This window comes from Mustela lutreola, chromosome 1 (genome assembly GCF_030435805.1).
Source record: "Mustela lutreola isolate mMusLut2 chromosome 1, mMusLut2.pri, whole genome shotgun sequence".
NCBI lineage: Eukaryota > Metazoa > Chordata > Mammalia > Carnivora > Mustelidae > Mustela > Mustela lutreola.
In genome coordinates this window covers 219,715,500-219,739,332 of record NC_081290.1, presented here as the reverse complement: position 1 = coordinate 219,739,332, position 23,833 = coordinate 219,715,500, and the positions used below count along the sequence as shown (strand labels likewise).

Sequence of the window (23,833 nt, the reverse complement as noted above, 5' to 3'; positions counted from 1 at the left end):
TTACACTGGGAAGTTTTTCTTTTTTTTTTTTTTTTCTTTTCCCTCCAGATTTAAAAAAAATTCTAGTTAGTTAGCATATAATGTAATATTGGAAAATTTTTCAGTAGGCTTCATCTTTAATTTTCTCAGTGTAGTCTTTTGAGAGGTAAGCTGTTTTAATTTTTATGTTTTTTTTTTTTTTAAAGATTTTATTTATTTATTTGACAGAGAGAAATCACAAGTAGACAGAGAGGCAGGCAGAGAGAGGGAAGCAAGCTCCCTGCCGAGCAGAGAGCCCGATGCGGGACTCGATCCCAGGACTCTGAGATCATGACCTGAGCTGAAGGCAGCGGCCCAACCCACTGAGCCACCCAGGCGCCCCTAATTTTTATGTTTTTGATGTTTTAATTTTTATGTTTTTGATGTGTGTCCAGTTCATTGGAAATCCCATTTTCCACATATACTAAAGTATTTCTTTCTAGTTCTGTATTAATGTTGTCAGATTTTACAGTGCTTTTTAGGATTTTTTCTTAAATTGTTTTCCTTGAATTCTGAAAGTGTAGTCTTTTTTTTTTTTTTTTTAAGATTTTATTTATTTATTTGACAGAGATCACAAGTAGGCAGAGAGGCAGGCAGAGAGAGGAGGAAGCAGACTCCTTGCTGAGCAGAGAGCCCGAAGTGGGGCTCGATCCCAGGACCCTGAGATCATGACCTGAGCTGAAGGCAGAGGCTTTAACCCACTGAGCCACCCAGGCACCCCCTGAAAGCGTAGTCTTTAATAGGATCCTTAAATTGTAAGGTGACTAAGAAAACTCAGCATTCACATAATATGTGCTTGTGTCCATTTATAATGATTTAAACATCTGTTAAAACCTGTAACAAGTGTGAATAATGAGATGCCATGTAATGTTAACTTTAAGAAGTTTTGGTTCACAGTATTTAGGGAACATGAGTACAGTGTTTAAATAAAGGTTTAAAATTTTGATTCCAAATTTAGAAGGTGAAAGCAGTTTTTCTTACCAAAAATATGTAACTGAAAGAACTTGCATTCATATTTATGCACAGTTATATACATATGTCTGTCAAAAGTAAATACTTGTGGAGTTCATATCTATTTGAAGAGTTTGTTTAGCCACATCCACGTACTCTCATACACACAGAGTTCAACTTAAAACCTTCCTTTTCTCTGTAGGTTAACTATTTGTAAAGTGTTTCACGAAACAATGAGGAAATGGTTCAATGCCTCAGTCAGGGAGAGTTCCAGTGACATCTGCAGTGGAGAATTATATGGAGAATGGGAAACAGAAGAGGCCAAGATTGGAAGAGCAGGTGGGGGAGTAGGACATTAGGTCAGATATAATAAAAACTTACATGGAACTTGACAAGTATTTTTTATTGTGTTTGTAGCACTTTAACATGTGATTGTACTTAATAGAAGAATAAGAAATAGTTGTTCAAATCCCCTGTGGTCTAAAGAAGAGAGATCATATATTTATATGAATAAATAGAGTACTGAATGTAGTAGAACTTCATAGAATACTCTTGTTAGGGAAAAAGGTAATTCAGTGTTTCAGGTCTTCAGAGTAAATTGGGCACCTTATGGTAGGGTTTTATCTTCTTTTTTTCCTTCTCCTTTCTTTCTTTTCTTTCCTCTTTTTTTTTCTTACCCTGTCCCTACTTTGAGGTATTGTTAGTTTGGAATGAAATTCTAGAAGTATCCCTATTCAAATATTAAAAAATGCTCTTTAAAACAACTTTTTTGGGAAGTAATTTTATTTACTTACTTAGAAATAATTTTAAAAATTAGAGAAAAATGACAAGAATAGTATGAAGAATTCTTAAATTCTCCCACATTCATCAGTTTTGCTACAGTTTATTTATTATTCTCCGAGATCTATATATGAGCGTGTGTGTGTGTGTATTTTTTCCTGAAACCTTGAGAATAAGTTGTAGACATTATGCTCCATGACTCCTAACTACATCAGAATATGTCTCCTTATACAAAGATATTCTCGTATATAATCATAGTATCATTATCAAATTCAGCAAACTTAGTATTAATATAATACTCTTGTCTAATATACAATATACATTAAAATGTTGCCAATTTTTAAAAATAATGCCATTAGTAACAGGCATTATTCCCTCCATCTAGGATTGTGTTAGGATTGTGCATTATGTTTAATTGTCTTTAGTCTTTAAATCTGGCATAGTTCCTTAGCCTTTCTTTGTTATGACAGTGACATTAAAAATAACCATATAAAAAGGCTTAGCAGCCAAGAAGAATTTTTAAGAAACGTTAAAAATAGAGTTTCTTATAAATCATCATTTGAATTTCTTCTGTATACTTCTGCTCTTTTCTTTTTGGGCTTGCAGCCATATTTTAATGTCATCACTTCGGCTTTCTGTGCACATGACATATATAGTCTCCTCTAATTTCATGTAACTCAGTTGCCAGGAAGAATTTTTTACTCTAGTTTTTGTTTTAAAATTGGGTTGAGCTTGTCAAGGGAATTAGGAAGGACAAGAGTTCAAGATGCTACTCAGCCTATTCAAAGATTTTTTTTTTTTTTTTTTTTAATTTATTTGTCTCAGAGAGAGAGCGTGTGAACACAGGCAGACAGAATGGCAGGCAGAGGCAGAGGGAGAAGCAGACTCCCCGCCGAGCAAGGAGCCAGATGTGGGACTCAATCCCAGGATGCTGGGATCATGACCTGAGCTGAAGGCAGCTGCTTAACCAACTGAGCCACCCAGGCGTCCCTACTCAGCCTATTCAAATGAAAATAGGGCTAGTGAGCCAGAGTGGGAGGGAACCATCTACTTCTGACATTTCTTGGCTTGCTTTCTTGAGTGGCTTATTGTGAAGTAAGTGATGCATAAAAATCAGTGAAGAGTTCATATCATGGAATTTGGTATAAACAGGTAGGATAATGAACTAGAATGAGCTTCAGCTTTAGAGCTTGATAGACTCATTTTGAATATCAGTTACTAGCTATGTAGTCTTTTTTTTTTTTTTTTTTTTTTAGCTATGTAGTCTTGATTAAGTTATTTCACCTTGGGATTTCAGGTAAAACGGATTTCGTACCTATAGTGCAAGTATTTTTTGCAGCCTGGCATATAGTTTGTACTCAAGGATAGTATGTTTTTGTAAAATCATAGAAAGATCTAGGAAAGATATTATGAAGAAAATGAAATCTACTCAGAAAGTTTAACTGTTACTTTTCCCATTAGAATGTAAGCTCCTTGAGAGTAGGGACTGTTTGTATCTTTTACTGTGTGTTCTTTAGAATGTATAGAGCACAGTGATGGACTCAGATACTTGGGAAATATTGCTTGATTAAATACATTTTAGACATTCAAATTCAAGACATATTGTAATGTCAGATACATTAGCAGCTTTATCTGGTTTAAAATATTTATTGTTGATAAACCTTTGGTAGTTACATTGCTCTTGAACTATGCATGAGTGAAAAATGTAATTTCAGGCTTGTCATGCTATCAATAGAAATGAAGTAAAGAGGTTTTAGAAATATATATTTGATTTCTACTTTAATACCAAGAAGCCTTTTATGCAGGCATAGTTAAGCAGGCATAGTTAAGCTTTTTAACATATGTCATGTTCAAATGCCACTTTATAGTGAATTACTTATTTTTGTCATAGTGTTTTCTTTAGTCATCTCTGTTGCCATGCACACATACAATATCTTTACCAGTGGATTTCCTTTTAGTTTTATTCTGTTGTAGAAGTCTTCTAAAAAATAGAGACCACATTTGCTTGTATATTTTTTAAAAAGTCATTCTATCTTGGAATCACTATATGAATCTGCCGGACTATCTTACAAATCTAAGATGCATTTGATGATACTGGTAATCTTGTTTTTCCTATATTGTGAAACATTTTGCTTTTTCATCCAAGGAATTATTTCATCATTACTCATCAATTGCTCTCAACCATGCAAAAAAAAAGAAAAAAAAAAGTTTGAAATAATAAGAAAACGGAAGAGTAATGGAATTACTTAGAGCAGAGATTGGCACACTTAAAAAAAAATATTTGAGAAAGCGTGAGCAAGAGAGCAAGAGCTGGGTGGAGGGGAGTTTGAAGGGGAAGGGTCAAAGAGAGGGAGAAGCACACTCCCTTGAAGAGTAATCAAAAAGACTTTCCTTTATCTCAGTAGAGTTGACAATCTGGGAGTATTTGTCAAAAATATTCACCTGCAAAAATACCGGTCATTGCTGCCTGACGCACTGACAACGAATGAGGCAAAAATAGGCTGACTACAAAGCTTGGGAGGAAAGGCTGGGAATAAAATACTTTGTGCTTTTTTTTTTTTTTAAGGTTATTTATTTATTTGAGGGGGGAGAGAGAGTACATAAGCAGAGGGGAGGGGCAGAGGGAGAAGCAGACCCATCACTGAGCAGGGATCCCAATGTAGGACTTGATCCCAGGACCCTGAGATCATGACCCAAGCTGAAGGCAGATGTCTAACCAACTGAGCCACCCAGGTACCCTGAAATAAGATACTTTGGGGAATAAGGGCTTTGAGTTCTTGTACCTGGAAATTTTTGGAAGCCTCAAAGACCGTATACAGTTAGGGCTATGCACACGCTCAGGAAAGAACTAAAAAGGTTCTAAGTTTTCACTTCTGGCTAACTTTGGGGCTATACATAAGCAGGAAGTGAAGGCAAACGCAGAGTTGAAAAACTACCTGGCTAGTATTAAAGGGATGTCCCAAACATAGAACCCATCTATAAAGACTGGGAGAATTTTTGGGTTCCACGCTTTTAAGGAAATATCTTTTTAATCACCACCTGACCACTAAGTCAATAGAAATGTCACTCACTTGTTGCACATGACAAAAAATACAGACTTCACAGTATTGGTTTAGAAGTTATTAAGGAAACAACAAATATTAACAATAAACCCTGAGGGGGGGAGTCTGATTTCTAGACTTGCTGAATTATAATATACAGCATCCTGTTTTTAACAAAAAGAAAGTATGCAAAGAAATAAGAATATATGGCCCTTTCAGAGAAGAAATGAACAGAATCTGTCCCTAGGAAACATATAACATTGGATTTACTGAGAGTTAAAGGAAACCAGGAGAATAACATGCCATCAAATAGAAAATATTAATAGAGAAGTTATAAAAAGGAACTAAACATAAGTGATAGAGCCGAAAAGTACAGCATATGTGATATCATAAGTGATAGAGCTTAAAAGTACAGCAAATGGAGTTCACTACAGGATCTCAATAGATTTGAGTAGGCTGATGAAAGATCCATGAACTTGAAGAATGTGAACCTTTCAACTTGAAAAGCTGAAAGAAAAAGAAGAAAAATGAACAATCTCTGAGACACCGTCAAGTATACCAACATATGCACATTAGCAGTCCCAGCAGGAAGAGAGAGATGGGGTGGAAAGAGTACTTGAAGAAATAGTGCCCTAAAGCTTTCTGAATTTGATGAGAAACATTATACACTTAAGAATTTAAGTAAACTCCACGTAGGATAAGCTCCATACCAAAACATATCATAAAGAGAAAATGGCAAAAGAAGCAACTCATCAAGTGACAAGATTCTTAGTAAGATTAACAGCTGGTTTCCATTAACAGTGGAGTCGAAAAACAGTGGGAACATTCAACGCTGAATGAAAAACTGACAAGAATTCTCCTTTGGAAGTATCCATCAGAAATGAAGAAGGGTTTCTGGGTGGCTCAGTCATTTAAATGTCTGATTCTTGATTTTGGCTCAGGTCATGATCTCAGGGTCATGAGATCCAGCCCTGCATTGAGCTCCATGTTAGCTCGGAGTCTGCTTGAGATTCTCTTTCCCTCTCTGCCCCTCCTGCCACATGTGCGTGTGTGCTCTCAAATAAAATCTTTAAAAAAAAATGAAGACATTCTCAGATAAACTGTTAAAATCATTACTCCAAGACTAAGCCTATAAGAGAGACTAAAGACAGCCTTTCAGACTGAAAAGAGGGGGTATGAGACAGTATTTGAATTCCCATGAAGGCAAAAGGAACACAGGTAAAGGTAACTAGTTTATCATAAAAATCAGTATTGTACATTTTGTTTATAACTCTTTCCTTCCCTATTTGATGTAAAAAACAATTTTGTGAAATGGAAACTGTGGGGTGCCTGGGTGGCTCAGTTGGTTAAGTGTCTGCCTTTGGCTCAAGTCATGATGCCAGGATCCTGGGATCAAGCCCGGCATTGGGCTCCCTGCTTGCTCAGTGGGGAGTCTGCTTCTCCCTCTGCCCCTCCCCCCATTCCTGCTCTCTCACTCGCGCTCACTGGCTCTGCTCTATCTCAAAATCTTAAAAATGGAAACTGTAAAACTATGTTTATGGGCATGCTGTGTATAAAGAAATAATTTATGACAACACATAGAGAGAGAAATTACATAGCAAAGTTTTTATCTACTACTGATACTGAGTTGGCATTAATCCAAACTAGGTTGTTATAATTAAGAAATTTATACTAATCCCTACTGTAGCCATTAAGGGGAAAACAAAAAATATATAGTAAAAGAAATGGTATAAAATGGTACATTAGCAAGTGTCTATTTAACACAAAACTAGATTCTCCAATTAAAAGGCAGAAATTTGCAGAATGGATAAAAAAACATAATCCAGCTATTGATTGAGACACAAAATAGTTGAAAGTAAAGGATGGAAAAAGATACATACAAATAGTAACTAAAAGAGCTTGAGTGGGTGGACTAAAGTCAGACTAAATAGATGTATGACAAAAATTATTATGCACAATAAAGACATTATATAATGATAAAAGGGTCAATCTATCAGAAAGTTAATAACAGTTATAAACTTGTTTGCACCTACCAACAGAACCTCAAAATACATGAAGCAAAACTTGGCAGAATTGAAGGGAGAAAATAGTTGAACAATATTTGTTGGAAACTTCAATTCCCTACTTTAAGTAATGGATAGAATGACTGGACAGAAGGTCATCAAGGAAATAGAAGACTTGAGGGGCACCTGGTGGCTCAGTTAAGTGTCTGCCTTTGGCTCAGGTGATCCTGGGTCCTGGGATTGAGCTTTGCATAGGTCTCCCTGCCTGACAGGGAGCCTGCTTTTCCCTCTTTAACTAACCCTGCTTGTGTTCCCTCTCTTGCTCTGTCTCTCTCTTTCAAATAAATAAACACAATCTTTAAAAAAAAAACAACAACAAAACACAATCTTTAAAAAAAAGAAGACTTGAACGCTATAAACCATGCACACCTAACAGACTTACATAGAACTTTCTACCCAACAACAGCAGAACACATTCTTCTCAAATGCACGTGGAGCATTTTCTTGGATAGACCATATGTTAGGTTACTGTAAAACAAGTCTCCGTGTATTTAAAGACTGAAATCATACAAAGTGTGTTCTCTAACCACAATGATAGAAATAACAAATCTGGAAAACTCATAAATATATGGAAATATAAAATATAATAAAATAATTTAAAAATACTAAAATTATTTTAAACTAGTCCTATTTAGTGACAGGTGTGTGTGTATTTTTAAATCACAGAAGAATAAATAGTAAGTTTTTATTCATGTGCTTGAAAATTTAAGGAGAGTTTTGATATTTGTAAGGAGAATTCTCGTTATTAGGAATATATGTTGCTCCAGGTTTTTGTTCTTCTTTATTTGGTTAAACATTTTATAGTCCTATGAAAACAGCAGATAACCAAAATCTATTGTATGATTTTTTTTTTTCCTTCAGACTAACTTTTCTGATTGTCTTATGTAGATTAAAGAAATTGGCCTCTATTTTCCCCATAGAAATTAGATGGCATTTACAGGCTCAGGTGTATACTTAATGACATACTGATTTTTATTTTATTTTATTTTTTTAAGGATTTATTTATTTGACAGAGATCACAGGCAGAGAGGCTGGCAGAGAGAGGAAGGGAAGCAGGCTCCCTGATGAGCAGAGAGCCCAATGCGGAGCTCAGTCCCAGGACCCTGGGATCATGACCTGAGCTGAAGGCAGAGGCTTTAACCCACTGAGCCACCCAGGCGCCCCCACACTGATTTTTAAAGGGAAAAAGTTACTAAGTATTTTCGGTTATAAGCTTTTTTATTGCCTGTTTGATCACATCAGGTGTTATATGGGGTGATTCATGACATTTAGTAAAATATGACATGTCATTTGTCAGTAATAGTAGTAATTTAAGATCTTTCTTTAGTGGAATAATGAGAAAATGCTAAAACTAGTTTTAAAAAATCTTTAAAAATATCCTTTCTTTGGAGTTAGCTTTGAGAATTTTTAAATGTAATTAATGCATATTTATTTTTCTTATTCTGTTACTTTCTGTTTCTACCTACATTAATTGTAATATGTTTTTGAAAAGTAACAGTTGTTTTTTTTGGTGGGGAAGATTTTAGTTTTCTTACTCTTTGCTAATGTGATAAAAACTAGCCTTTTACATTTTTTTGAAAAGAGACAAATGTTCATATAACCATTTTTTAGTGAATGTAGATCAGAGGTTTTCCACATACTTACAAAGGAATTTTTATAGCTACAAGTTAAATTTGAAATTTGTGGTACATGTTAATTTTTTTCAGGAGAAGGAAGCCAACACCCTTTTGGAGCCATGAATATTGTCCGGACTCCATCTGTTGCTCAGATTGGAATTTCAGTGGAATTATTGGACAGTTTGGCTCAGCAGACTCCAGTAGGCAATGCTGCTGTATCCTCAGTTGACTCATTCACTCAGGTAATGTAGTACACATTATCTTCCAAAAAAAATTTTAAACTAAATTCTACATATTCTTTTAAAGATTTTTATTTAAGAGAGAGCACGAGCAGGGGGAAGGGGCAGGAAGCAGGTTCCCCCTGATCAGGGAGCTTGATAGAGGACTAATCTCAGGACCCTGGAATCATGACCTGAGTTGAAGGTAAATACCTTACCAGCTGAGCCACCCAGGTGCCCTCCAAGTCTGTACTTTAAAAACTAACCTGGTGATTGAAAACATGTAAAAATGAAGGTAAACATGTATGGTGTAAGTTATTGGCTTCCATGGATAATTTAAGTTTGCCTGCTTTCTTCTATAGGTATTTTAAAATTTGTAAATGCTTTGATGAGACTTGTTTTTATACTGGTGAAATAGTTCAAAGTGATTTTAAAATGGGATTAAATATTAGCTTTTTCTTATTCCCTCCCAGTTAGTATGCTAGGCTGTGGGTATACAGTTGTGAACCAGATAAGGAAAATCCTTGTCTTCATGGAGCTTAAAGTGACATAATTCCATGATGGTTGACTTTTAACCTCTTTAAGGCAAAGGCCTGAACAGGAGAATAATGGAGGTAGAGGTGTAGCTAATGCAGAATCTCGAAGGTAGAAATCTGAAGGGTAATATGAAGGTCTTTGTGATTGGAATAGAGTGAGCAAGGGTGAGAGATAGGAGATAATTGGGGAGGGGGCTGCAGGATAAAATCATATGGTACCTCATTGGCTTTTATAAGGATTCTGATTAATTTTTTTTTAAATTTTTTAAAAAATTTTTTATTTGACAGAGATCACAAGTAGGCAGAGAGGCAGGCAGAGAGAGAGGAGGAAGCAGGCTCCCTGCTGAGCAGAGAGCCTGATTCGGGCCTCGATCCCAAGACCCTGAGATCATGACCTGAGCCGAAGGCAGAGGCTTTAACCCACTGAGCCACCCAGGTGCCCCTGATTAATTTTTTAAAAAGATTTTATTTATTTACGAGAGAAAGAGAGAGAGTGAGAGCGCATGTGCACATGAAAGCAGGAGGAGGGGCAAAGGGAGAGAGACAAGCAGCCTTCCCATGAAGCAGGGAGCCAAATGCCGGGCTCGATCCCAGGACTCTGGGATCATGACCTGAGCCGAAGGCAGACATTTAACTGACTGAGCTACCCAGGGTCCCCTATAAGAACTTTGACTCAAATTCTCTCTGGAAGAGAAGAAGTAAGTTTTGAGCAGAAGAGTAATAGGATCTAACTTATATTTCTAAAGGATCACTTTCGCATTTTGGGTAGACACTGTTGTGGGAAGGAAGAAGTCAGTTAGGCTCTTGTGAACATTAGATGACAGATGACAATGACTTGAACCAGGGAAGTTTGGGGAGGTGGAAGTGAAGGTGATTAAAAGTACTGGCATACCTCGTTTTATTGCGCTTCACTTTATTGCGCGTTGCTGGTATAGTGTTTTTTACATACTGAAGGTTTGTGGCAACCCTGCATGGAGCAAATCTGTTGGTGCTGTTTTTCCAGCAGCATTTGCCCACTTGTATCTCTTTGTCATGTTTTGGTAATTCTTGGAACATTTCAAACTCTTTCATTGTTATTTGTAACGGTGATCTGTGACCAGTGATCTTTAGTACTATTGAAATTGTTTTGGGGCACCACAAACTGCCCATATAAAATGAAGAACTTAATCGATAAGTGTATTTTCTGACTGCTCCACCTACCAACTGTTCTGCGTTTTTCTCCCTCTTCTTGGGCCTCCCTATTTCCTGAGACACAACAATATTGAAATTAGGCCAATTAATTATCCTACAATGGCCTCTAAGGGTTCAAGTAAAAGGAGGAGTCAATCCATGAGGCAAACTTCATTGTTGTCTTATTTTAAGAAATTGCCACAGCCACCCCAACCTTCAGAAACTACCACCCTGATCAGTCAGCAGCCATCAACATCAAGGCAAGACGCTCTACCAGCAAAAAGATTACGACTCGCTGAAAGCTCAGATGATGTTTAGCATTTTTTAGCAAAAAAGTATTTTTTAATGAAGGTATGTACATTTTTAAAGACATAATGCTATTTACACACCTAGTAGACTATAGTATAGTGTAAACAGAATGTTTATGTGCACTAGGAAACCAAAAAATTCATTTGACTCACTTTATTGCAGTGGTCTGGAACTGAACTGCAATATGTCCGAGGTATGCCTGTAATTGATTTCTGGAACTAATGTGAAGATGGAGCCAGTAGTGTTTCATGATGTGGATCACATGAAAGGTCTGAGATTAAAGAGAGACATTAATTATAGCCCAAGGATATTGGCTTGAGGAATTTGAACACAGGAATATTATGAAAAGAGCAAGTATGGGCTGGGAGTGGAATCAGTGGAGTTGGATTTTGGTTGTACTATAATTGGGATACCTGTTAGATATCCTGCTGGAGATGACAAGTGTAGAGTTCAAGAGAGAGTTCTGAGATATGGATAAAAATGTGAGAGTCATCAGTGTAACGATAATATCCAAAGTTTTGAAGGGTGTGTGATTACTAGGGAAGTAATTAAATGGAAAAATTGGCTATTGACTGAGCTCTGGGGCCATTTCAAATTGGAGAAGCTGAAGAGATGAAGACAAAAAGAGCAGCCTGAAGTAGAAGGAGACCCAGAAAGTGGTGTTTTGGAAGCCAAGCAAAGACTGGTTTTTAAGAAGCAAGAAGCCTCAATACTATCACACTGCTAATGAGTTAAAATGAGGGCTAAGAAGTATCCAGTGGACTCAGCAAGATGGAGGTCATTAAAAAGTTAGAAAACTGAGTTCAGAGAGTAGAAGCAGAGTTTGGAGTGAGTTGGAGAGGAGGAAGTGGGAACAGTGAATATAGATGACTCTTGATGAGTGTGGTTACAGAGGGTAGCAGATAAATGGTTTGGTTGCTTGAGGGGGCAGTGGGACAGGATTTTTTTGTTTTTACTTTTTTGTTGTTGTTTGTTTTTACTGTTTTTAATGGGAGATATTACACCATGTTTGATGAGAATGAAGCATTAAAGCTGATGTTACAGAAGAGTGGAGAGAGTTGCTGAACTCCTTGAATAGAAATGAGAGCACATTAGATTGAATAATGCATAGTATTCATAGGAATGGCTATATGAATACAGATGCGGGAGGATTGTTAAATGTGATGAGAACTTGTGCATGTTTTCTCTTGATACCTTCACTTTGCTCAGTGAAACAGGAAACAAGGTATTTAGCTAAGATTGAGGGGAAAGAAGTTTTGGAAATTTGAAGAAAAGGATTGTTAACCAAGTCCTCTAGGAGAGGAAGAGGGTGAATGGACTAGGGAACCCCTTACGAGTTTGCTGGGCAGCATACTCTTGAGGGTTGTGGCCATGAATTTAAAGTCAGACTTCTCAAATGATTTCTTGAGAACAGGCTGAGTTAAGAATGACAGAGTCTGGGTCTTAATTCTTTTTTCTCCCCCGTAATTAAAAAAATACACTGCTGTGCTGAAAAAACAAGTTGTAATCAGGAGTTAGTAGTATCCCATATAGACTGTATTAGAAAAATGTCTGAAAAATGCATACCAAAGTGATGTTATCTCTGGAAATGGGCAAGGAGACTTTTTATTCTATATATATGTAAGTTATTTGAGCTTTTATTTTTTTTTAAGATTTTATTTATTTATTTGACAAAGAGAAATTACAAGTACACTGAGAGGCAGGCAAAGAGAGAGAGAGAGAGAGAAGGAAGCAGGCTCCCTGCTGAGCAGAGAGCCCGATGCGGGACTCGATCCCAGGACCTTGAGATCATGACCTGAGCCGAAGGCAGCGGCTTAACCCACTGAGCCACCCAGGCGCCCCGTTATTTGAGCTTTTAAAATCATACATATTTTTATTAAACATTTTATTATGAAATATTTTACATATGTAGGAAAGTACATTCCTCCAGTATTTATTGTATGCCTACTGCATGCCAGGAGTTTTCTAAGCATGAACAAATACAAATAGCTAGACAAAATAATAGCTATCCTCGTAGAGCTCTCTTTATAATGCAATATATATGAAGACTTCTGAGTGTCTTCTACCTAGGTTTAATTGATATTTTCCAAATTTGCTACTAATAAAAAAAAAAGTATTTCTGATACAGCTTGCTGGCATGTTTCTCTTCTTCTATTTCTTCCCCAGTTAGCTACTCTTGGAACCAAATTATCTTTGCCATCCTGTATTAGTACTTTAAAAGGAACATTCATTAAGTATCCACAAAATATGTATGGCATTATTTGTTAAAACATGTTTCTAATACATTCTCTTAAAAATTAGTTACTCTTGTTACTTCCATGTAGTTTTTATTAATAGTACATGAACATGGCTTAAAACATAGATGGTTTTACATGCAGAACAGTTGTCCTATTAATACTTCTTATATTCTGCTCTTACTCTGTTCCTCAAAAGCAGTCACTTTCAGCCTCTCCCACTTTTTTTACTCTACCTGTTTCTTCTTGTTTTTACTTCCATGTGTCAGAAGAAACTTGCTTAATCTCTTTTTAACCAGTTGATTTGCTATAGGTGTTTTCCACCGACTTCCCCATACCTAATGTGATTCAGTGCTCTTACTCCTCTGCTTTCCAGCATTCAGAGTTGTCTTTTCTCCCTACCTTTTATTTTAAAGATCTTATTTTTTTTTAATTAATTTATTTATTTTAGAGAGAGAAGGATAGGGAGGGAGAGGGAAAAGAGAGACAGAATCTCAAACAGACCTAGGGCAGAGCCTGATAGGGAGCTCAGTGCCATGATCCCAAGGTCACAACCTGCGCTGAAACTGAGACTCAGACACCTGACTGTGCTACCTGAGGTGCCCCTAAAAGGTTGTATTTTTAAGTAATCTCTACACCCATTGTGATGCTTGAGCTCACAATCTGGAGTTGCATGTTCTACCAACTGAGCCAGCCAGATGTCCCCACACCTTTTTATTATAGATTTTCACTAAATTAATATTTAGAGTTTTCAGTATTATGATCAGGTAAATATTTTTCAGAACTGAGCCAGATGTACTATGGTTACATTTCCTTTCTAGAATGACTTTTTATTTTCCTTGGTTAATAAATGCTTCATTTTTTTTCCTTTGTGTCAGTTGCTATATCCACATCTCATTTATGCCCAAACTCTGCCAAGTATAAATTCCTGTTCAGTATATTTTTAACCAACTTTTTTTTTTTTTAATAAAGATTTTATTTATTTATTTGTCAGAGAGAGAGCGAGCGAGAGCGAGCATAGGCAGACAGAGTGGAAGGCAGAGTCAGAGGGAGAAGCAGGCTCCCTGCGGAGCAAGGAGCCCGATGTGGGACTCGATCCCAGGACGCTGGGATCATGACCTGAGCCGAAGGCAGACATTTAACTGACTGAGCCACCCAGGCGTCCCTTCAGTATATTTTTATTTTTTATTATTTATTTATTTATTTATTTTTAAAATATTTTATTTATTTGTCAGAGAGAGAGAGGGAGCGAGAGTGAGCATAGGCAGACAGAGTGGCAGGCAGAGACAGAGGGAGAAGCAGGCTCCCTGCCTAGCAAGGAGCCTGATGTGGGACTTGATCCCAGGACGCTGGGATCATGACCTGAGCTGAAGGCAGCTGCTTAACCAACTGAGCCACCCAGGCGTCCCTTCAGTATATTTTTAAAAAGCAATTTTAAATTTGTTTTGGAAACATCGCTCTTGAAACTCTTTTTTGTTCTTCTGTGGATTGATTATTTTCTGGGTCTTTTGCATAACTGTAGTCAAGGTATTCTTTTCTTTAACCATTATTGTAGAAATTCTTTTCATTTCTCTGTTGCAGTCCTTTTTTTGTTTCTTCTCTTTTCCATTCTTGTTGACTTAATACCCCTTTGCATGTTTTTAAAATGATTATAAATGGTATACTGTACAGATTTGTACAACTTGGTATTGTTCACTCAGCATTATTTTTAAGATTTACCTGTCTTGATACATGGAATAAATCTAGTCTATTTTAATAGACTTGTATAGTTGTATAGTATGTCATTGTATGAATGAGACAGTTTTTTCATTTCCATATTAATAGATAGTCTCACTAATACTTGTTTTAAGACATTAAATTTTTGCCAAACTGCTGGGTAAAATTTGAATGTCACTGTTGTTTTGCTTTGTATTTCTTGGTGACTAGTGAAGTTGAGCGTCTTTTCTCATTTTGACCTCATTTGTGTTTGTAATTGGAATTGGCTGACCATTTATATATTTTGCCCAATTTTCTATTGTATTTTTTGGCACTTTTTAATTTTAACTTTCTGGGAAGAGGCCTTTATGTATTCTGGGTAATAGTCTTCTGTTCTAGATGCTGTAATTCTCCTAGCATGTTGCTTGTCTTTTAATGTTGTTTTGGCATCTTTTGCATGTAGACATTATATTTTTGTGTAGACAATCAGTTGTTTCTTTTGTAATTATTATTATTATTTTTTGCATTGGTGAAGTCATTCCTATGTTATCCTCATGTTTGAAGGTGTTATGTTCTCATAGGTACTAAAGCTTTAATTAAAAGCTAGTCTTTTTTCTTTTTGAAACACTGAGTTAATAGCATCTTTGTTATATATCATGTTGTCACATATGTTTAGACTTGTTTCTGGTTTCTCTGTTCTATTCCAGTTAGTTTGCCTGTCCCTTTGCCAGTAAAAGTCTTACTAATATCTGCTAGGCCTAAGGCCCTCCTCTTACTTATGAGAGCATAAGCTTATGTATTCTGCATACTAATTTTATCTTTATTTATTTATAAGATTTTATTTATTTATTTATTTATTTGACAGGCAGAGATTATAAGTAGGCAGAGAGGCAGGCAGAGAGGAGGAAGCAGGCTCCCCGCTGAGCAGAGAGCCCGATATGGGGCTTGATCCCAGGACCCTGGGATCATGACCTGAGCCGAAAGCAGAGGCTTTAACCGACTGAGCCACCCAGGTGCCCTGCATACTAATTTCAGTATCAGCTTACTGAGCTTTATGAAAAACTTTATTGGATTTTGTTGGAAATAACATTGGTCTTATAGTTGTTTTATTTTTATTTTTTTAAAGATTTTATTTATTTATTTGACAGACAGAGATCACAAGTAGGCGGAAAGGCAGGGAGAGAGAGGAGGATGTTCAGCAGAGAGCCCGATGCAGGGCTCCATCCCAGGACCCTGGGATCATGACCTGAGCCGAAGACAGAGGCTTTAACCCACAGAGCCACCCAGGCGTCCCGAGGTCTTACAGGTTTAATTTGGGGGAGAATTGCTTCCATTATGTATGTCTTCCCATCTGTGAATATGTATCTTTTCACTGAATGTGGTGTATAGGTCCTTTAGTTTGTTTTCTTTCCTGTCTCTCAAGACAGTCTTGAAGTGTTTTCCTAGATATTTACAGATTTCGTTTTTATTCTGAATTGGATCTTTTAAAAGATTTTTATTTATTTGTCAGAGCGAGAGTGCACAAACAGGGGAAACAGCAAGCAGAGGGAGAAGTAGGCTCCCTGCTGAGCAAGGAGCCTGATGTGGAGCTCAATCGCAGGAACCTGGGATCATGACCTGAGCTGAAGGCAGACACTTAACTGACTGAGATTTAAAGATTTAAAAATCTTTTAAATAAAAATTTGCATTTTAAAATTTTGTTGTTAGTGTTAAAGGTTGCTGTTGATTTTTGTTCTTTCTGATACTGATTTTTTAGTTAGTGATTTTACTGAACTCTGGATTTTAGTCCAAGTAACTTAATGGTAGCCTCCTGGATTAAACTATCTTGATATTATTAAGCAAAAAGATAAAAGCTAATAAGACATTTCCTTTCATTGTATTTAGGATTTTATCTTTCTGGCAAGAAAAAGACTTCTTACTATTTTATATGAGAAAGTAGGCTGGGATTTAAGGAGAGGGGCATAGTGGATGGTGAGGGAGAGAGAAAAGAGAGTATTTGAAGGAAAAACATTTTCTTCCTTTTTACCCCCCAAATGAATATCTTAGGAAATTAAAATTTTAAAAGCCACAGAAATCCTTTGAGATATGAAGGTTGTTAAGATTTTACACCACAGTGTCATTTTATGACTTTCTTTAACTTACAGCATTAGACTGTTTAAAACTCATAGTACTTAAAACCAAGTACACTGCAGGAACATTTTTAATTAAAAATACTAAGGTGTAAGTAGAATATTTAGTATAACTCATTAATCTATTCATTATTAACTTTCCAGTTCACACAAAAGATGTTGGACAACTTCTACAATTTTGCTTCATCATTTGCTGTCTCTCAGGCCCAGATGACACCGAGTCCATCTGAAATGTTCATTCCAGCAAATGTGGTTTTGAAATGGTATGGGACATTTTGTATCTCTAATATTAAGGTTTTTAGTAACCATGCATTTATTTTTGCTGGTAAATGTATTTCTTTGACATTTAAACATACTCTTCTATTGTGAACATCAGCATACATTAACAGTGGCATGCCATTAAAAAGTATACTATGGAGTTCACATCAGGGAATATGTTCTTATCCTAAATACTCTGTTACATAGTAGCTATTTTGAATTTATAAAGATAAGAAAATACAATTGCCTATGTGTAGGGACCACAATTAAGGCTGTAAATTTTAAAATATTTTTATTAGTAGCCATATATGAGTCTTGAAATACAAAGCAATTTTTGGGTAAGTTTAGAAAGTCTTGGTCTGAAGTAGATATGCGTAAGGCCTCAGGATGATTTTTACTGCACCCTGTACATAAATGGTTAAGAAAATTGATTTTCCTAGCTTTCCCATGATTCTGTTTTATAGGTATTCTTGTCACGTTGAATATCCCAGTGGTGGGCAATACATGAGAATTTGTTGAGCAGTGGTAGCATGGTGTAGCATGGATAGCTCTGGACGGTATTAGGTTTGAGCTTTGTTAAAATGTAGGTATGTGGCCTTGAGCAAATTTCTCTCATCTACTCATTTCTGAGATTAACTTTTTAGCTTCTTTATTTTTTATCTGAGCTTTTTAGAAGTGATACTTAGAGTTGTTTGCTTTTTGATAAGTCATTTGGTAGATTATGAAAGATATAATTTTCTTGTAAAAATATGTTCTTTTCTTTTATAGGTATGAAAACTTTCAAAGACGACTAGCACAGAACCCTCTCTTTTGGAAAACATAATTTGAATAAAATAATTTTTAATGGATTCTGAAATTTGTCATGTTTTGAAGAGAAATGCCTCCATTTAAAAGTACGAAGTCAAAAGGATCATGAAACCTAAGTTTAAAAAACTGCTTATTGACTGAAGCTTAATGAAAATCTTCATAAAAAATTAAAAACATGGAAAAATGAAAATATGTTCCTTATTAATGAGTTTTTCTCCCTTAAGTTTAAAATATTCAGAGGAAGAAACACTTTGTTTTGGCGAGGATTCATTTTTTACTTAAAAATAAAGCATATTCACAACAATAGTGTGCCAAATGCCATTGCCTTCATAATATTTCGTTTAGTATTATATTGGTTTGCTAGAGTAATTAACTTAAAATCAACTATATCAAAATTTGGGGGACTTTTTGAGAAACATATCAAATATACATTTTTATGTACAGAAAGATTATTTTCAGTTTGTATTTCTTAAGATTATAAATTTTTCCATTAACGCAGGTTGGCTGTCAGTTTTATATCTGCAAATTCATACATAATTACTTGTTTGACAAAATTGCCATGGTTAAATACTGACAAGGTTTTATTTAATTCTGGTAATGTAATCTTCTGAGGCATTTGTGTGTAGAATATAGGATTTAGTACATTTGCTTATTAAGTTGAAGCCATTGTGTCTCATTCAGAAGGGAGTCCTTGACTCATTTATACTAGTGCCATCCATTGACCAAAAAAACCAAGTAAGCAAAGCGAGACTCATTAGCTTGCTGCACCAAGTGAATACAAATGCCAGAGGAACTGTGGGCGATCTCCAAAGGAAGGGAACATATAGGAGTTTGGGGCCTCTGGTTAGTTTTGAAACATTTTGGCAAGGATTGGTGAAAATTTGGAAACTAGAGAGTTGCTGGTGCAGTTAATGTCATTAAAACACATGAGCCTATGCAGAATTATCATTACATCAGCTTATGGTTTTATCTTGAAACGTATCTGATTGAGCTAGCATTAAGAGTTTGAGCTTAGGCAATTTGTTCTGTTGTCAAAGTTTTGTATACTTCGGCATTTTGCAAGCTGTATGTTTTTGCAAATTGTAGTTTCTTTTTCACTTCTCAGTTCTCTTCTGGTCTTCAGTCTGTTTTGAAGGATTGACCATTATCTTTTGGAGTTGTGATCAAGCCAGGTTAGTATTGCTCTTCACTGGGTTATAATTATATATCAAGTATCCAGTGGTAGTTTTAACATAGTCTCAGGTCTTCTTCATGTTAGTAATTGTTGACTGTTGTTGAATCATGTGACTTGACAGTGGCTATACCACAGGATTTAAGGCTCAGAACAGAAAGCATCTGCCAACTGTAATAAAATTCTCAAGCAAAATGAGTATTCTATTAGAATGCAAAGCCAGGGACCTAGGCTACAAAACCCAAGCTACAAAAACATATCCCAAAGTCCAGGTGGGTCTATTCTATAGAGTCTGTGAAAGACTTTAGCTTGGTCAAAGACTATTGTACCGGGGTGCCTGGGTGGCTCAGTGGGTTAAGCCGCTGCCTTCGGCTCAGCTCATGATCTCAGGGTCCTGGGATCAAGTCCTACATCGGGCTCTCTGCTCAGCAGGGAGCCTGCTTCCCTTCCTCTCTCTCTGCCTGCCTCTCCATCTACTTGTGATTTCTCTCTGTCAAATAAATAAATAAAATCTTAAAAAAAAAAAAAGACTATTGTACCTGTCAAGTGATTTTTATAGACCTTTATATATAATATAATAAATGCGAACTGCCCTTTGGCTTGCCAAGATGAAGTAGAAGACTATGTCATTGCTATGACAATCCTAGGTAGTGAATTTAAACTGGTTTGTTGGGCTTACACAGCATGTGTCAAAATTTGAACCACCTTTTCTAGTTGTATTCAAGAATTAACACTTTGGAGAACTCTTCTGTGTAGCCAGTTCCTGCTTCATTTGGAAGTCTCTGGTTATCCCTCCCAAGGAAACATGCTACAGGGAATAGAAACGGGCCTTAAATATCTGAAAGCTTCTTAACAATTATTCTGTATGCAAGATAGGTTTGGGTTTAGGAGGCAGGCAAAAGCCTGATGTAGACCTAAGTAATCCCTGGTGAGTTACAGATAATACTAGGAATATAAATGATACTACGACCGAAATGATCCAGCAATTGTTTCCTTGAGCTGAGCACATTGCTGGTGGAGTTTAGTTCCTGCCTAGAAGTTTGGGAGATCTTTGGAGAAAGTGACTAGTGCAGTGAGAATAGCTCTAGCATTTGTTCTCTTCTCTGGTGAATCTGGTTCTGGTGACAATGCTATTACGATTATAGTAGAAGCATTTTGTTGACTTGGAGAAAACTTCAGCTTTTACACGAATGAAGGCTGGGGCTACTGATGAAGAGGAAAATTCAAATATCAGAAGAGATATTTGGGAGGAAATCGATCACAGGAGTTTAAAGGGATAGATAATTACATCTTTTATAGTGGAATTTGACAGTTTCAAAGGGTGGCTGTGGTCTGAGAAAATGGAAAAGTTTTGCATTTCTTAGGGTGACCAAAAAAGACCATAGAGGATTAAGAATAAAATCCTTTAATGATACAGATATGTAAGAACATACTGAGAAACCTTTAGGGTTATCTCTAGGAGGTGCCACGCTATAATAAATAGGGGATAAAGAGCGAAGGTATCAGAAAATTAATCATGTTTTTTGCCTTGGGCAGAGGCAGTTCATTTTCTGTTACCTGCTTGTCCTGTGGGTTTGATTAGCTCAAAGATCATGGCTTCTGTAAGGAGGATGCTTATGAGCACTGAGTCTTATCTGTAAGTGATGAATGACTAAATTCTGAAACCAATTTTATGCTCTATGTTAACTAACTGGAATTTAAATAAAAATTTGGAAGAAAAGAAAAGATAATGGCTTCTGGAGAATCCCTGAGAGTCACTGGCTGAAAGTCTCCTGACAAGAGTGGTGGTCCAGCTGTTTGGAGAAGATATTTGTCATTTAGTTGGGAAACAAGAATCCAAGAGTCATTGTCTTGGACTTTCACTGCCATGCTAGTTACAGTATCTGATAAGCTTATTTTCACTGAAGGCAATTTTCATTTCTCTGATGTCTCTTCCAAAAGACTATATTTGCCAAAGATTGAGGATGTTTCCAACATTGATGTTTTTGTAGAAAAGGAGAGTTGAATTCACTGTTGAGGTATAGCACAATTGTAAGATTATTATAAATTATTATTAGATGACAAAGGTATTATGGACAGTGACAGTTTTCTAGGTCTGTAATTTATCCCATAAAGTATATATTTTTTGGAGTCCGTTATTATATTAGTCTTTATGTAAGCAGAGTATATTTCTTTTTACCTGAAATGTATAGTCATTTGCTATGGTCTGAATGGGTATGTTCTTGCAAAATTTATATGTTGAAATCCTAATGCCCAGTGTGATGGTATTAGGGCCTTTGTCAAGTGCTTAGGTCATGAGATTATAAGAGAGATCCCAAAGAGCTCCTATGCCCCATCCACTGTGTGAGGAGAAGTAGAAAAGTCTGTGACCTGCAAGAAGGCCTTCATCTGACCACAGTGGGCACTTGATCTTGGGCTTCCAGCCTCCAGAACTGTGAGAAACAAATTTTTGTTGATAATAAGCCACCTAAACTCTGGTATTTTGCTACAGCAGCTTGAATGGAATAAGAAATATTGAAACCTTTTTATTAACACGTTTTACTTACACATAATTTAATCTAGGCAGGCTGAACTTTTGATTTTTCAAGTTTTTTTTCTTTTGACTTTAAAAACTCCTAACAATAGTTTTGAATTAATTAAAATTTGGAGAATGTCAAATAAACTTAATTTTTCCTATTCTTCTATAAAGTGAAGGAAACCCAAAGATTTCAGACAAAAAAGACATCTTAACAATCTTATTATGCCTCAGTTTGGGAAGGGCAAAATCATAAAGAGATCTCAGAGGAGACAAGATATGAACATGAATCAAAAATATCCAAAGGCAAGAAATAATCTCAGCCAATATCTATATTCAGTATACTAGGAAAAAGAGTAACACCATTTACCATCTGTGCCCCATGGATCTGTTTTTTTAAAATGCTTCTAAGTCACTTGAACAAGTAAAAGGATGGTAAACAACTTAATCAGAATTTTAAGTAATGAGAAAGCAAACCGTGTTTCTTATTTTCATAGATTTGATGACATATGTACCTAATGAGAGCATTGTCTTCTAAATGTAATTATCAGTTGTCATGTATGAATCTGGAACATGTCCATCTTGTAAATGTTGATTTTAGATTTCAAATGCATTTCTAATAGGGTCTACTTTAACATTACTTTCTGGTTCTTGAACTTAAATCTGCAAAATGCAAATACTTAATTAATTGAAAACTGACAGCAAATGATTTTGTTGAAAAGAGAGTGGCTGTCTTCTTAGCTCCTTAGTTGTAAGACATTTTCATTTTTAGATTTATAGCTATATGTTAGAATAATCAAATAATTTTTCATTCTCTGTCTTCTATTTCTCTCTGTACTTTTGTGGACACTTCTTTCAGCATTTGCCTATTTTTAAAAAGCATTATTGAGATGTAATTCATGTACCATCAGATTCACTCAAAATATGCAATTCAGTGTTTTATAGTATATTCACATATTTGTGCAACCACCATCAATCTAATTTTAGAACATTTTCAATTTCCTTAGAAGTTCCATACCCATCAGTAGATACATCCATGTTATAGTATGTCAGTATTTATTTCCTTTTTATTGCTGATATTACTCCACTGTATGAATATACACATTTAATCCATATGTCAATTGATGGACATTCCCTTCCACGTTCCCCTCCTTTCCTTTTTTTGGCTATGAACAGTGCTGCTATGAACATTCATCTACCAAGTTTTTTTCCTTCTCTAAGATTTTATTCGAGAGAGAGAGAGAGAGCGCAGCACACAGAGGGGGCAGCGGCAGAGGAAGAAGCAGGCTTCCCACTGAGCAGAGAGCCTGAGATGGGGCTGGATTCCAGGACCCTGAGATTGGAACCTGAGCGTAGACACTTAACCAGTTGAGTCATCCAGGTGCCCTGATTTATAGGTCTTATGTGGATTTATGCTTTCATTTCTCTTGGGTATGGAGGAGTGGAGTAAAAAAAAAAAAAAAAAAAAAAGAAGTGGAATTAACTGGATTATATGGTAACTTTGTTTAACTTTTATTTATTTATTTATTTATTAAAAAAATTTTTTTTAAGGATTTTATTTATTTATTTGTCAGAGAGAGAGCAAGCAAGAGCGAGCGAGAGCGAGCACAGGCAGACAGAGTGGCAGGCAGAGTCAGGGAGAAGCAGGCTCCCTGCGGAGCAAGGAGCCCGATCCGATCCCGGGACGCTGGGATCATGACCTGAGCCGAAGGCAGCAGCTTAACCCACTGAGTCACCCAGGCAATCCTTGATTTGCAATTTTCTAATGACTAATGGTGTTGATTATTTTCCTGTGCTTATTGGCCATTTGTTTACGTTCTTTGAAAAAAAAATATTCAAATTCCTTGCCCATTTTTAAATTGGATTATTTGCTTTCTTATTGTTGAGTTATATATTCTGGACACAAATCCCTTGTCAGATATATGATTTGCATATATCACCTCCCATTTTATGGATTGTCTTTATTTTCTTGATGAGAATATTAAGTTGCAGCACAGAAGCTTTTAGTTTTGATATAGACCAATTTATCTTTTTTCTCTTGTCACTTATGCTTTTGGTGTAATATTGAAGAAACCAGTGCCTTACCCACGGTTGTAATGATTTATTCCTCTGTTTTCTTAGAAGAGTTGTATAGTTTCAGCTCTTCAGTTAGGTCTTTGAACCCATTTTGATTAATATTTATGAATGGTGTTGGTTAGGCCTCCAAGTTTGCTCTTTTGCAGGTGGATATCCATTTGTCCTAATACTGCTGTTTACTTTAGCTAATTTTGGTGTACAAGCATAAAAGATGGAAAAAACAGGTAACTAGGTTATCAGGAACTT

At 36.1% G+C, this 23,833-nt stretch overlaps 1 protein-coding gene across 6 annotated transcripts in view; it reads left to right on the top strand.

Annotated features, from left to right (window-relative positions):
* The window catches only part of HIKESHI (heat shock protein nuclear import factor hikeshi), a 43,959-nt gene extending 25,830 nt beyond the window's left edge, over positions 1-18,129 (top strand). For 2 of the 6 annotated variants that reach the window (XM_059187207.1, XM_059187253.1), the window contains 3 exons: positions 8,560-8,711; positions 16,905-17,023; positions 17,787-18,129. In XM_059187207.1, the coding sequence (XP_059043190.1) occupies positions 8,560-8,711; positions 16,905-17,023; positions 17,787-17,841 (326 nt within the window). In that variant the 3' untranslated portion in view covers positions 17,842-18,129. Of the gene's footprint in view, positions 1-8,559; positions 8,712-10,585; positions 10,745-10,864; positions 10,972-15,779; positions 15,929-16,904; positions 17,029-17,786 lie in introns of those variants that run through there. The other 4 variants (XM_059187224.1, XM_059187234.1, XM_059187244.1 and 1 more) reach the window with 4 other exon arrangements.
* The last annotated feature ends 5,704 nt before the right edge of the window (positions 18,130-23,833 follow it).